The 13,951-nt window shown below is 38.5% G+C and overlaps 1 protein-coding gene across 1 annotated transcript in view; it reads right to left on the bottom strand.

The window, feature by feature from the left end:
- Positions 1–13,243, bottom strand: part of LOC124157529 — a 62,326-nt gene extending 49,083 nt beyond the window's left edge. The window contains exons 1-2 of the mRNA XM_046532338.1: positions 12,927–13,243; positions 10,964–11,137 (exon numbers count right to left, since the gene is read on the bottom strand). Of these exons, the coding sequence (XP_046388294.1) occupies positions 10,964–11,137; positions 12,927–13,113 (361 nt within the window). The 5' untranslated portion in view covers positions 13,114–13,243. The remainder of the gene's footprint in view (positions 1–10,963; positions 11,138–12,926) is intronic.
- Positions 13,244–13,951: the final 708 nt, after the last annotated feature.

Below are 13,951 nucleotides of genomic sequence, written 5' to 3' on the forward strand. Positions count from 1 at the left end.
CCATTTGGATCACAAAAATGTGGTGTATCGTTCGGTAGCATTTTCAATGCAATCAATACGACCTATCAAAATTTTTGGAAGTGGTCGTCAATAATACACATTTGCTCTTATTTGTGCCTAAGTTTCGTAGTTTGATACGATAATCCTCAGGGCTGCATAGGGTAAGTTAATTACTTTATTTAGCCATGTTGTAAGCATTGTGGTAAACAAAACTTTTTCTGAAACAAACTACTCTTTTCTCGGCCGCTTAAATGATTATTTTTCTTACTTTTATTTTAGACAATCATCCATGTAATAATCCGTTTGGTAACTTTGCTAAAAAACCAGAGTATGCATACATAAAATGTGAAATGTTTGCTACAAAGCAGAACGTTTAATTTAAAAAAACGCCCTCTTCCTTCGAAGCTCTTTGGAGAAAATAAGAGCAGTATAACATATCGAATCCCAAAAACTCATAAAATATATTGGATAATCCCAAGGAACTTTTAAATGAAGTACAAATTCTCAATTTAGTTCGCTATGAAGCATCTATTCAGAGTTGGACAACTTTAGATAATCCTTTATGTTTATTATACCCTCACTCTTTTTATTTACTTACACTCGCTCTTTTTATTTTTTACTCTTTACGTTATACCACATTGACTTTTGCCCTTCGACTTTTAACTTTACGGAGATCTTTAATTTGGGATCTTAGCCATCCTTCAGGATCCCATCAATAAAGATTTGAATTAAAAAACAATCAATTAAAATGCGTTACTGCGATGAAATTTTGCATTGGTTAATTAATAAATATTTTCAATTTTGTTTGCTGTTCACCCCCTATCCAATGTAAGACAACTAAATGGGGACAAATACTTCGGGGAGAGTGATTGTGATCTCGGGCCTCGTTCCATGGGATGCCATCCACACAGTCCTCCTTCCCGCGCTCCCTAGCCGACGTTTCTCTTCGAAGGCCAAGGGTTCAGCGCTGCGACGAGAAAGAGACCGGTGAAGGAGCGTGGGTGGGTCGGTCAGACGGTCGGATGGGGAGGAAGGAGGGAGTGGGTGCTGCCGTGAATCAGGTTCTGCGCGCACCTTGCAGTCACCGTTCCCACGAGTCCACATGAGGGTGTTTGTATTTATACGAGCGTTAGGCTCAGATTCCTAATCGCACATGCTGTACGTTTATGGGGATGTAGTTACGATTTTTTAATGGCAAGGATTAGGCCCTAATAAAAGTTCGACGCTATCTTTTTTCATCTTCTTTCATTGCTTTGAGGAATTAAATTGATCGTATGATCCATTGATGGTGCATTAAAATGTTTTCAAAATCTTCATATAATTATCTGTTCCTACTATGATTAAACACCTACCTGTCCTATGATACCTAGAATATGCATTTAAATGTTAAAAATTATCTCATAATTATGTGTCACTACAATGGCGAATAAAAGTTATCGAATGATACATTATTCAATTTCAAAATTTTCTCGAAAAGAAACTGCTGAAATCTGAGTATATATTTACCGTTCTGAACCGCACTGTGTTGCACCTAAGGATGAATGAGTGAATCATGACGACAAAAATAGAGAAAAAAAACTGATATATTCGGTACCATTCGCAAATACTCATAAAGCGTTAATTATGCACCCTCGCAGAGAACTGAAATGATTTGATCAAGTGGAATGATTTATTAGCCTGAGTAAGCGCACAAAGTTGAATGATCTTGTGATTTTGAAGCTGATTGTGAATTTTAGGACGTGCATTTATCATGGAGTTATTCGGCTCTTCCTGTTTGCTACACTTATAAGTCGCAAGATTACCACTATTTATGTAAGTGATGCTAGAAGTCCTGGAAACGGCCATTCCAGGGTAGAGTTTTTGATGATGCGCAATTATTTTCTGCGCAGAAATTTTCATTATTACTGTTAATGTTGGTTTAAATTTAATAAACTGCTGTATTTTGAATTTTCATGAAGTTATTTTTTTAGTCCCGCACAAAAACGAATCAAGACTTAGATTTTAAAAAAAACTTTAAATAGAAGTAACTTTAAATACTTTAATGAATAAAGTTTCTCAAACATCCGATGCAGATCATTTTAAACGGCAAGGATTTTCTCGAAGATATTTTATTATTATTTTAAAAGCTAAAGTGTTCTACAAATTTTTGCCTTAATAGTGTGATGATCATTTATTCAGTCAAGTCAAGTAATACACAAAATTAAATAAAATATGTTGCATTAGTTTTTATTTCAAATTTTATGGCTGTAAGTTGAATGGTTGTTAATATATGAGCTGGAGTTTATTCAGCAAGGCAGTTATGTGGCGTAAAATGAAATTTCGATGTCTATAAAATCAAAGCGATTGATGATTTAAAAAATTCTTGCGGGGAATGTTTTTAAAGAGGCTAAAAATATAGAGCAAAGTAATGAAGAACTAGAATAAATTATGGAGATTACCGTTTTTTGTATTATAAAGTTTCAAATTACATGTCAAGATAATATTTCAAGAACGTCTAATATTTGAAAATATTAGACGTTCAAAGAAATTCTGTATGCTCGTGAGAGTACCAGATTGATTGGCAAAGCATAAAGTAATCTCATTTTTGGTCTGCCCTCTGGGTTATTTTGAGCAAAGTGAAACTAAATTTTCCTTTTGCGTCGTTTGAGATTTACCGGGAAAGTTTTATCGTAATCCCCCTCGACGAGATACGGGCATTCCTGAATGATAAATGGCGGTATAAAGTTTCTCAAACATCCGATGCAGATCGTTTTAAACGGCAATGATTTTCTCGAAGATATTTTATTATTATTTTATAAATCGAGTAGTCGTGAATATTTGAGTAAATATGTTTCCTCCATAAAAACTGAGGGTCTTGCTGGTTATGCTAAAAATGAAATGTGTTCATATAAAAAAAGTCCTCTTAAAGGTGTAAAATATATGCACAAGCATGAAAGTAGTTTTCGAGTTTATCGGTCGTTTCTTGAATAAATTGTACAATTTTTGGGGAAATAGTTTTCTCGAACGCTTTTTGACTGTCCTTCATAACATGTTGAACTTAACTGAGGTGAATTATCTGTTTTCGTGCTTACCGGTCGGTGCTTGAATGTGTATCAAGCATCGATTCGAGTTAAACTCTAATAATTTGAAATGATGCTATACTGAATTGATTAAAAATCTAAATTCGCATCGAATTGTAAACACTAATGCTATAAGTATTTTTACATTTATTATTACTATATACTAAAAAAAATTGCAAGTTTAATCTGTTTCGGAATGAAAGCTTCTTACATTTTCAGATCTCTGCATTCAATCAACAAAAAATTAAAAACACAGTGATTACTTCTTTCATAATTACAAGCAACTACAAAGTCAAAATCAATGAAACCCCGAAAATATTCTTCAAAAGCAAAACTATTCATGGTTGTGGATTTTTGTCTTTCATAGCAATTTTAAACGGACTTTAGAATGTCCAAGTTCTTTAAAATTATCCACGCACTAACCCTTGAAATTTTTAATGCTGAGGAAATGAAAAAAATACTTTTTTAAACAATCCTCGTTGCACGATTCTGTAAATGACATTTTGCGTGGTGACCTTTATCCAACAGCCAAGACAGTGATATACTACAAGGTCACTATCCACATCGAGTGAAGTCTCTTTCATAGCAGCAAATGATGAATTAGAGTCTCCTTTGGAACTTTAGGAACTCCTTTGGAATGGAACTTTTGAGGTGGTTTCTCAGAGCAAGAGTTTATTCGTCCGCCTTAAAGGTGGTCTTGGTATCACGATCAGTGCGCAGGATTTACATCCTCCTCCAAACGACTATGGGATGGTTTTCTCTGGCTTTACCCCTCAGCTCTTCCTTTTTCAGTTATGAGACTCTAAATTACTCTATGACATCCTTTGCATGAATCATAGCGGTTCTCAGATGGAAATAGTTCCTTTACGTAAGCGCGTGAGCCACAGATACGTGCAGAGGCAGATGTGGTTTTTTTAGATATCCTCCACCTGTCGCACGGTGTCATCGATGCGTGAGATTCGTAGTCAGTTTGCTGCTTCATTTAAAAGTCAAATCAGTGGCTTACGATAATCATTTATCACAATTTATTCCGACTCACAGTTATTAATCTTAGGGCTATGTAAAGCGAATAAAATTTATTATGGAGAAATTTATTTCACAATTAGTTTTAGGTATGATCTTCTTGGCAATTGTATGAGTACCTTTAGAAATGTTGTCATATTTAAATATTTTGTAGTTGAAAATCAAATGAAAAATGAAAGACCCTGTATTTTTTTCTTGCGTCATGCCCCTAATTTATTGTTGCTTCAGAGGATTGTGTACTTCTTTTTTAGAGTGGCGTCTTATAATTTAATTTGGATGTAGAAGTATTGTGATATTTATTTTCTAAGCTTCTTACCATTTCCTCTCTCTCTATTAAAGGAATGCACTGAATAGTAGAGGCCTTCACGTTGTAGAAATCCATCTTACTGATTTGTGAATGAAAAACTTTGCTGTTTCTACAATTTGAAACTTTATTTTCCTGACTAGTTTCGATACACTATGTCATATTCATAGGACTAGCAGTACAAGTAGCGTCGTTGTGGGTTATATACCAAAAAGGGAAAGAGTGGAAAGTGGGAAAGAGTCCCTTTTTTCCGAAAATTTTAATCCGGTCGATAAAGAGTTCTATTAAGAGTTACAAAGAGTTGTGTAGTATCCGTGTTATTAACACATGCTCGTTCAAAATGCTTTTTCAAGACATAACTTCTGACTACAAAGTTTCAAATCTGAAACTTCTCCCCCACAGCTTTTCAAATATTCCAATAATTTAGCTTCAAGTGAAATTACTCTCACTCAAAATGGGTGATATGTGCGCCTGTTACTGGTTCTGCGTTCTTTTCTATCAGATAGAGGACTTACTTCCCGACATTTCTTTGGCATGTTCCTTTTACTGGCTGTTATTGCGGCTCCAGCGAAGTAGTTCAATTGTACTTTAAAGAGTGAGGGTTTGCCGAAAGTTTCATACCTCAAGCCTTTCCTCTCTATATTCACCTTTGAAAATTACCTTAAATCCTTGGTAGGAAAAATAGCTTTGCGTTCGCTCGTCCTCAAAAGATCTCGAGTCTTTCATGGGGCCAGATGTGTGGTCATCCCCGAGTCAATAATATTGGAAGAAGCTCTTTGATTTTTTTCTAGGGCAAACACTGTTTGTCATAAAGAATCTGACGTTAGTCTCGTGGTTCGAAGAAAAGGATAGGAAAACAATTTTGGCGTAGAAAGCGGCGGTGAATGTGACTTCCCTCGAGTTTGATGACCTGCGGAAAACAGGATCCCTTTGCTTCGCCCACTCTAGTCAAGATTTCATGGTTTACGGGGTTTGTCCTCTGTCAACTGCTTGTCGCATGCATTTGATTTTCTCTCTTGACCCTTCGTGTTTAAAAAACCAGTTTGAGAAAAGTCTTAGAGCTCTTAGCGGATTGTTTTTTGTGTCCTATATCAGAAGTAAAATGTGGAAAATCGGGTTTAATCTGGGTAAGAATAATTGCCCATAAGCTATGCGCGATAAAAGTAAGAAACTCACTGGAAACTGCCAACTGCACAAATTTAAGTACTTTTTCCATGTTAAAAACGTTTTTATAAACTGACTTTAAGTTATTGTTAAGTTTTAAATTTAACTATCGATAAACATTTTTGTGATTTTAGGATATTTCTAATTATAACCTATTTACATGTCTAAAGATTTACTCAACCGATTTATGATCATGCCAGCTGCGAATTAAAATTAATGTTCTTTCTTAGTTTGAATCTCTCACTTATACCGTGTGAAATTAATAAATTGAGATGAGTAATTGAGAATATAATAGATACTTTCAGCTCTCCGAAATTCACGAGTAGAATTTATCGCATGAAAATAATTACAATTGTTTAATTATTTTCTTTATCAGTTCTATCACCATACTTTTTTCAAACTATCCGGCAGGCAAATTTGTTACAGTGATCCATTTTGTCTCTAAGATTATGATTTTATGGGACCATAGGGATTTACACCAGCTGTCTCAGAGACGATACTCATAGCCCTGAATTGAGCGAAATTTGTCGAAGCTACACCCTTAAACTAGAGCAGGCATTGAAACTCATTGGCTCCTCGTGAGAGGAGCAAGTGGAGAAATTGACATATTTATAGCGCAAGTACTTCAGATCTCATACGTATAAAATCACTATTAGTGTCACCACAATTGTGTTTATATATAGTTGATAAATATCTCGAAAAACTTGTGCATAGTTCTATAAGAGAGTTTTTTTCACGTAGACTTAAAGTAGATTAGTATATTAGACAATTCAAACTAAATTTTTTCTTCATTTATTAACCAGACACAGTTTTTTATCATTTCTGTTGTACTTTGTTTAAAAGTGGGTCCTTAATTCCCTGATGATCGCACTGTTCACATCATGTGATCATTATCGCTCTGTGGAAGTCGGAAGCTCTCTCGTTCGACCAGACAACGTGTGGTGACATAGCCACAAACCTTCTACCAACTTCGTAACGGTCCGTAAACAAGTTCCCTGTCGCCAACCCTTCTTTTCTACGCTTACGGACAACCCCTTAGTTCCTCGAAACTGGGACAGTTGACTACGAAGGATGTTTTCTTGCTTTGGCTAGGCATGATAGTCAATTTTGTAGTCCTTTTATTTTAGTACCGCGTAGGTATTTAATGCTTTTCAAGGGAAATATTTTCTTTCGTAAGTGTTTGCGCTTCAATGTTATGCAATTAATTCTTGTGTGTACTTTAATCAATTTATCCAGCGAGTGAGTACAAGGGACACGACGACATTTATACATTTATCCAGCGAGTGAGTCGGTAAAATTAGATTTTTTAGAAATTTCTACTTAAGCTTCTACCATTTGGGGTATAGATTAAATGTCTGTCTGAAGTAACAATTTTCTTTCCCCTTATTTATTTTTCGAATTATTCCAGCTTTACAGTTTTCGTAAATAAATATAAAAGATGATTTCAAGTCAAATTTAAATTTGCATTAACTGTATGTAATAACATCCTTATCAAATATTTGGAAACTATGTATTAGTGTTCAATTTCTCTCATCAATGCGCCTATTTGCTGTGACGAATAAGGCCAACGGCCTTATATTTCAATTATAACTGATAATGACCTTTAATACGGTATTTCCTTTGCGAAAAAATAGCCAATTTGTTTTGGTCAAGGTTTGCCCTTTGACTTGAAAGGTTGTAAAGAGTGCACCAGCGAGAAGTGGAACGATACTTGGTCGCTCTTGACGTTACGAATATTCCAAAGCCTTATTGGTAAACTCGCCGGGCATAATTTATAGCGAGTATTAATCTGCGGTCGTCATCTCCGGCAAATCCACTGCAAGAGGGCACCATTTAGCAGCTTCGGGGCAAGACGAAAAGGGGTGGCTGGCGGCAACAGCTGTAGAGGAACGTGAGAACGTGGAGAAAGAGATCTGATGAGTTGGTTGGCGGTGTGCGAAGGGTATTAAGGTGGCCGAGATTGCTGGACGATACTTGTCGCGGGTCAGGTCGAAGGTCGTACGCAAAGAGGTACCGCTTTCCTCCCGCGTGGTCCCGAACCTAGAGGGGCTCCCTCAACCCACATACTAGCGGAGAGCATATCCCGTCGTCCCTATGGATCCGGTCGGTTTCCCGACACGCAACCGGTTTCGCACCGCGCAACGATAGGGTCATCGTGTCCCTTGTACTCACTCATCCACACGTCCGGGGTGTTGATGGGTCTGTGGGCCAATCAGTATTTCCGCGGAGGCCTTACTGTACCACGTCGGAGAATCTCGTTTTAGAACGGTCACCTCCAATGATCACACGACCCGCGAACTCACGTCATTCATTTATCCACCTTTTTCCCATTTACTGCCAGACGGTAGTTCAATTTAAGTGTGCCCCCGCGGGAGCAGAAAAATTCTCGCGAGCCCGTACCGGTTGGAGTGGATCCCTTCGGTTTCCCCGTGTGATTTTAATTTCGCGTACAGGCTCTAAATTGTTTTCGCATGTTTACGGCGGATGAAAAATATAATTCATCCTGCCTCTACGTGACTTTTGGTACTTCCTTCATCGCAACCTACATTCGCCATATAGTTGCCGAGGTATTTTTACCGAATGAAATTTGTTGTTGTTACAATCTAAAAGCACTTCGAAAAAACCCTCACCAAAATATTCATCTCGTGCATCATTCGTCAAAAATATTGATGTTAGTTTTCGCTGCTCTCACTATACTCTCATGTCGGTCTATCTTGTCGTGTTTACGTTTTACTTCTTTACACAGCTCATCAGTTGTTCAATATATTTCATGCGAGGCCTTTCGTTACCAATTTTCCCGCGTACACATCCCTCTGTGATGATCAACAATGCCGATGAGAATGCCAATTTAGCTGCCCTGTCTTCCCTTCAGGTATTTCATAAGATTACTCTCCTGGGGGTATCCTAAATATTCGCTCTGTCAATCTGTTTGATGCGACCTCCGTATTGGAGACAAAAAGCTTGAATGATCTTAACTATCCGCCATATTGGCCATAAGTATCCCTTAATTATGGGTACTGATAACTGAAATCCTGGTGGAACAGAGTCATTACATTACCGATAAAATGTGCATCATGAAACCACCCAGTCCGGAAGTTTAATAATACTCATAATTTATTTCTCCTAATGTGTTTGCCTTAGGTGGCTTTGCTGACCTCCGTACCTTTTAGGACAAGTGTATTTTGCATTGATACCTTTCGTGATTGATCACATCGAGATAGCCATCCTGACGATTTATTGATTTTTTTCCTTCATGCTCCAAGTTACAAATATTTCAGTGGCGCGAGAGAATCATTTCTGCTGAGATTTCTATGTTATTGATCCCTTCTGATTTACATCTTTCCGTACGGTTGATTAATCCTTCATTTCTTTCCTGATTTAAATTCATATTCTTGATCTTCTACTCCCTGACTTGTGCTCTGGAAAAATTGTGGAAACCACTGGAAATAAAAAGTTCGGAATGATGGCCAAAAAATACTTCGGAAGCGTAGATTTCACAACTTTAAAGTCTTACTCTATTTAATACGTTTAATTTTCATACATCGATGTATTTTTCGGCCGATAAGCCCAAACATTCCTCCGGTTTTCTTTTATCTAAAACTTTTCCGCCGCGTCGCGATATATATTTCGATATATTTCGTTTTCATGCCTCAAACTCCTTATGCATCAGTTTGAAGATATCTTGCACTATTTTATCCTGCGTCACTGCATTATTTCCTGCCGTGGCAGGACAACCGTTAGTGAAATCAGTTATATAGCTTCAAGTTTATAACATGCAGTTTTATTCATTCACCTGTCCATAAAAGCGTTTTAAGTACTATCCTACTATATCCACATTATTGGTGACTTTACGAAACACGAGAAGTTGTAACTGTTTACGTTTACATTTCAAGTTCTTGAATCAGAACATATATATATATAAAGACCTCAGGAGTTACGGTATGCTCGTGATAGTAATTGCCTTTGTTGCAAGAAATCATCTTCAAACTTCTGCATGCTGCAGGGTGCTCGGTAGATATCTCGATACGTCTGGTAATAAAAGGAGACACGCATAACGAAGCGAGAGACTAGTAATTACTGTTGCTTGGAATATCGACTGGTTTTAATAAAAAAGAAATCAACTGGCTTTTAATGTAAGCTCATATAATTCCCTTTTTAACAATGAATGCGTAAAAATGTGTATTTTTTTCTCAAACTAACTGAACTATCATTCTTTTTTTAATCATGCTAGTAAATGATTTTAGGAAATATGATGAAGTGTTTTACCAGCGTAGATACAAGCTATACTGCCATCGATGCGCTGTTCCATTCGTGTATCGAGTCATCAGAAAAATAGACCTACTATCGCGGTCTAGAACCGATATGGTACTCATAGAAAAATGCCTAAGCCTTTTTTCATGACCTGGTAACGTCATTAAGATTTTCAGCTCGTGGAGTCGTTCAGAGAGAATTGCTCTCGGAGGGAAAGTATCACTCACAAGAGTGGGGACAACAATGATCCAGGCTAGGTCGACGCAACGCGAGAATCAGAGAAGTATCTGAGACGCAGTGACCCGCTCGCCTACATTTAGTGGCGTCATCACCTTAAGGCCGTCGATTTTTCGCAACGGCAAACTTGAGAAGTAGTCGACGGATCGACGAACGGAAAAATATAGGTTTCTCTATTTTTGAAACATTGTCACTGTCGATAGTAAAAAAAAAGTTGGTGAATGAGCCCTTTATCCACCGATGACGTTGATGATGAGGAAGTTATTAGTTCAGGGTTAGTCTTTGTGGCAGTTGTTTCGGAATTCATAATTCAAATAACATGGTTTTAGTCTTCCTAAATTAAATACAATCACCGACCCGGGTTTCCACACCAAGTCAACCAGCTTGCTTTCCCAATAGGCCCAGGAAATGGTTCTATGATTCTTTTCAAATATCTCGCGACTGGCCCAGTCGTGCAAGCTCGGAATGTTTCGAGCGACGTCGCGGCAGGAGCTGGGACCTACGAATCTAGCGATGTGGGATGGGGAGTGAGAGAGTCGCGAACGTTGCCATGTTTTCTCTAAAGACTTAGAGAATGGAAACGAAAGACTTTGTCAAATACCCTCTTCCCACTTGGCAACACAGCTAACTTACTTACAAAGCGTTCTCCATAGTGGTCTGAAAGTGACAGAATTTCCCGGAAACTAGGCTCCGCTTATCACATTTTGGTTGGCTTTTAGGAAGTAACCTGCCCTTCTCCTTCACCCCAAAAACCTTAGCCTGCTTCTCAGTCGCAAGTATATTTGAAATGAACTCTAGGTGTTTAAACCCGGGTCTGTGATAGTGTAAATTTTTTGTGGACTAAAACCAAGTTATTATAAATTTGATTATTGCGATGAGGAAGCATATCGTATCATAGTGGATCGTTGATATTGTGTTTACTCACCATCGATATCGTCGGTGCATTTATGGATGTCTTCCCTGAACGATGGAGCATCTTTGGGGCACCTGCAGGTGCAGCGGCCCCAAAATCCTCTTAGTCCAGGGTCCGAGGAGCTCACCTCCGGTGAACCTCCCGCGGATCTGCAGAAGTCCTCGGCGCACGAACCATGAAGGCCTCCTGTGGCGGATTGTGAAGAAAAATCGAATCCATTAACCACGCCCACAGTCATGGCTGAGGAAGAAAGGAAGCCCCTCCTTCCCCAACTCCAATACATTCTTTCGTTATTTCATGGGGGGGGGGGGGGAGAACCTGCTGGGAATCTTCTGATTTTTGAGCATGGAACCGGAGCCCTATAATTACGATTTACGGGTCTGTTAGTTTTCGGCATCTGGCCTTGAGATTTGCTTCATCACTCTAGCCAGCATACGTCTTAGGCTTAAAAGATTCAAATCTTAATACTTGGAATGCTGCATTTTTTTGTTTTTCAAGTAAACAGTGTAGGTGGAAGATGCTAGGAATGCTGACCGTTCCTTTTTAACCAACAAATAATTTAGATCAAATATAATATTGGTGAATTATTTCTCCATTTAAAAACATTTAGACATGACTATTATTTATTTATATTGGTAATTATGTTATCTCGTGATTTGGAATGAGGGCATAATCTCTCCGTAGTTAGGTATTAATGATTCAATCATCCATAAAATATGTATCGAATGAAGAGTACCACACCAAATCATGCCCTTTGGTGTTTACAGTTCTGCCTGCTTTCTGGAAATAGCACCCAAAAAAGAATGTATTGACTTTTTCCGCATTTTCTTGGCAGAGAATTAGGTACTGAAGTCTAAGATGAATTAATGCAAGAAGGCCTAGAATATCATGACGCCTGATTAATGAAAATCAGCTGCAAAAATCACCACTTAAATGTATTTTGTCCTTATTCTAGTTTTTTACAGGCTTCACACGATTACTGAGTCTATTGGTAGCTGAGTGATTTAGTGCGGTGGGTGGTAATGAAAATACATAATATGATTTTTTTCTTGTAAAATCGGGGTGTTATTTTTCGCTCTAGAAATTTAAGCATTGCACAAATACTGTTCTAGCACACAGGAAAAGAATAATATGACCTTTATCTAAATTTTGTACCTGTTATGAATGTAAATAAGGGTATCAAGGTAATTTAATAGATATTCTTAGAATTTTATCAAATTCAAAATTTTTGATGCAAAATATGCGGACTTATTTTGGCTGTATGCGTTATATTGTACATAAATAGCTCTTCTCCTGCTTTTACTACCCCTTTACACTTTTACTAATCCAATGAAGCTCAATAAAAAGAAATAGTTCTTGGTCTCTTATACCCGAGATTTTTACATGTTCACCTTAATTCACCCACTTTTCCTCAAAGCTTTACTATTATTTCACTCCCTAGTAACAGGGCTTCAGCTTCAAACTGAAAAGAAAAACGAAGTTTTTCCTGTATCTTAATTTAAAATATAATTCCAAGGTCTAACTTTCAAATGCAAATGAATAAATAAAAATTCTATGTATCTGTTTCTTTCGGATAGCATTCTTTCTATCCAGATACGGCAGTATCTTGTTAGGAAGATTGGGCTCGAGCCATACTGAGGCCGCCAGAGATGTACTGTCTCCTTTTCCTTCGTGGGTGGTTCGACTGAACCGATACGAAGTTAAATTTTGACTTTGTGCACCGTGAAACCCCCTTAGATGTGTCCTTAGTCTGAAGAAGAATAATACCGTGAATAATAATGGCTTTCCACCTACTGAATCTAAACAAAGGGAAATTTGACTCTAACCACTGGGAGCCCGCTAAGGATGTGTCATGTCCCCGTCTCCTTCATGGAGAGTACTACTGCACCGAGTTCAATGGGAGATTTTTAATTTTGCAATAGTGAGCCTGGAAGGAGTTTCGATTGTGGGCCGGAGCTTTTCCACCGTCACTCACCAGCGTCTCGAAAGGCATCACCTCCGTTGAGCCTTCGGATGGCCACCGGCGAGTTGACCCTGCCATCCAGCGGCCTCCACTGCGGCCACGCCCGCGCCGAAGACGCGGCGCACAGGATGGCCAAGAGGGCCGCCAGGGAAGGAGCCGGGGTCGTGCCTCCTGCCCCATGCCTTGCCGAAGCACCCATGGGACAGCGGCGGCGACGACGGCCCTCAGTGTCTTGCAGGCGGCTGTTACGCGACCGGGTCCGGCTGGGAACACATTACGGCGCGGCGATGATCCATCCGGCCTGGGATCTGCGGGAAACTGCAACGAGCGAAGAGGTCAGTGTGGATGTTAGTCATGTGAGGGAAATGACCATTTCAGCGCGCATTTTTCAGCGACTAGCGGTGTCTGAGAGTGCAGAGCGGATTGCGTGACGGCTGTATAAATGACGCTCCGGATATCCTTCATGTTTTACGAAATGGGGTTAGGAACTGCTCAATAGCCGTTTGTGTTATTTGCTTAATTTGCAAATAATGTCGTTAATGTTTTTATGAGGGGATCGTAATCGCAAAGTGGCGCAGTAATGATACTCATTCTCTTATTATTTTAAGTAAAAGACAATCATAAAATTATAACCCAAGTATTTTCTTTAGATACTCAATGATGCCACCATACAACCTTACAGTGAGTATTTGAAATTTAGTCGAAGATGCTGTTAGTAATTTTAAGTACCCGTTAGGCAAGAAAATATTGCTCAGTATGACTGACCAATCCTTGCTCTCTCAGAATTTGGTTCAAACATGTGTATATAAACATGTTATTGTTGATAATTTTTATCTTTCTTACTTTTACTGTATGCTACTGCGCATTTATACATCGTTAAATTGTCAAGATATTCTGACAGAAGAACGAAAGCACTCCTTACAAGATCTTTTGTGGTCTGCTTTGCGTCGCTTGGCTAATTCGGCGTGTTTTTTTCTGCCGGTTCAGTTAATCTGTGTGCCTTCGGATCAAGCTTTCCACCGTAACCTGTTTCACTG

The sequence above is a fragment of the Ischnura elegans genome, chromosome 4 (assembly GCF_921293095.1).
Source record: "Ischnura elegans chromosome 4, ioIscEleg1.1, whole genome shotgun sequence".
Classification (NCBI taxonomy): Eukaryota; Metazoa; Arthropoda; class Insecta; order Odonata; family Coenagrionidae; genus Ischnura; species Ischnura elegans.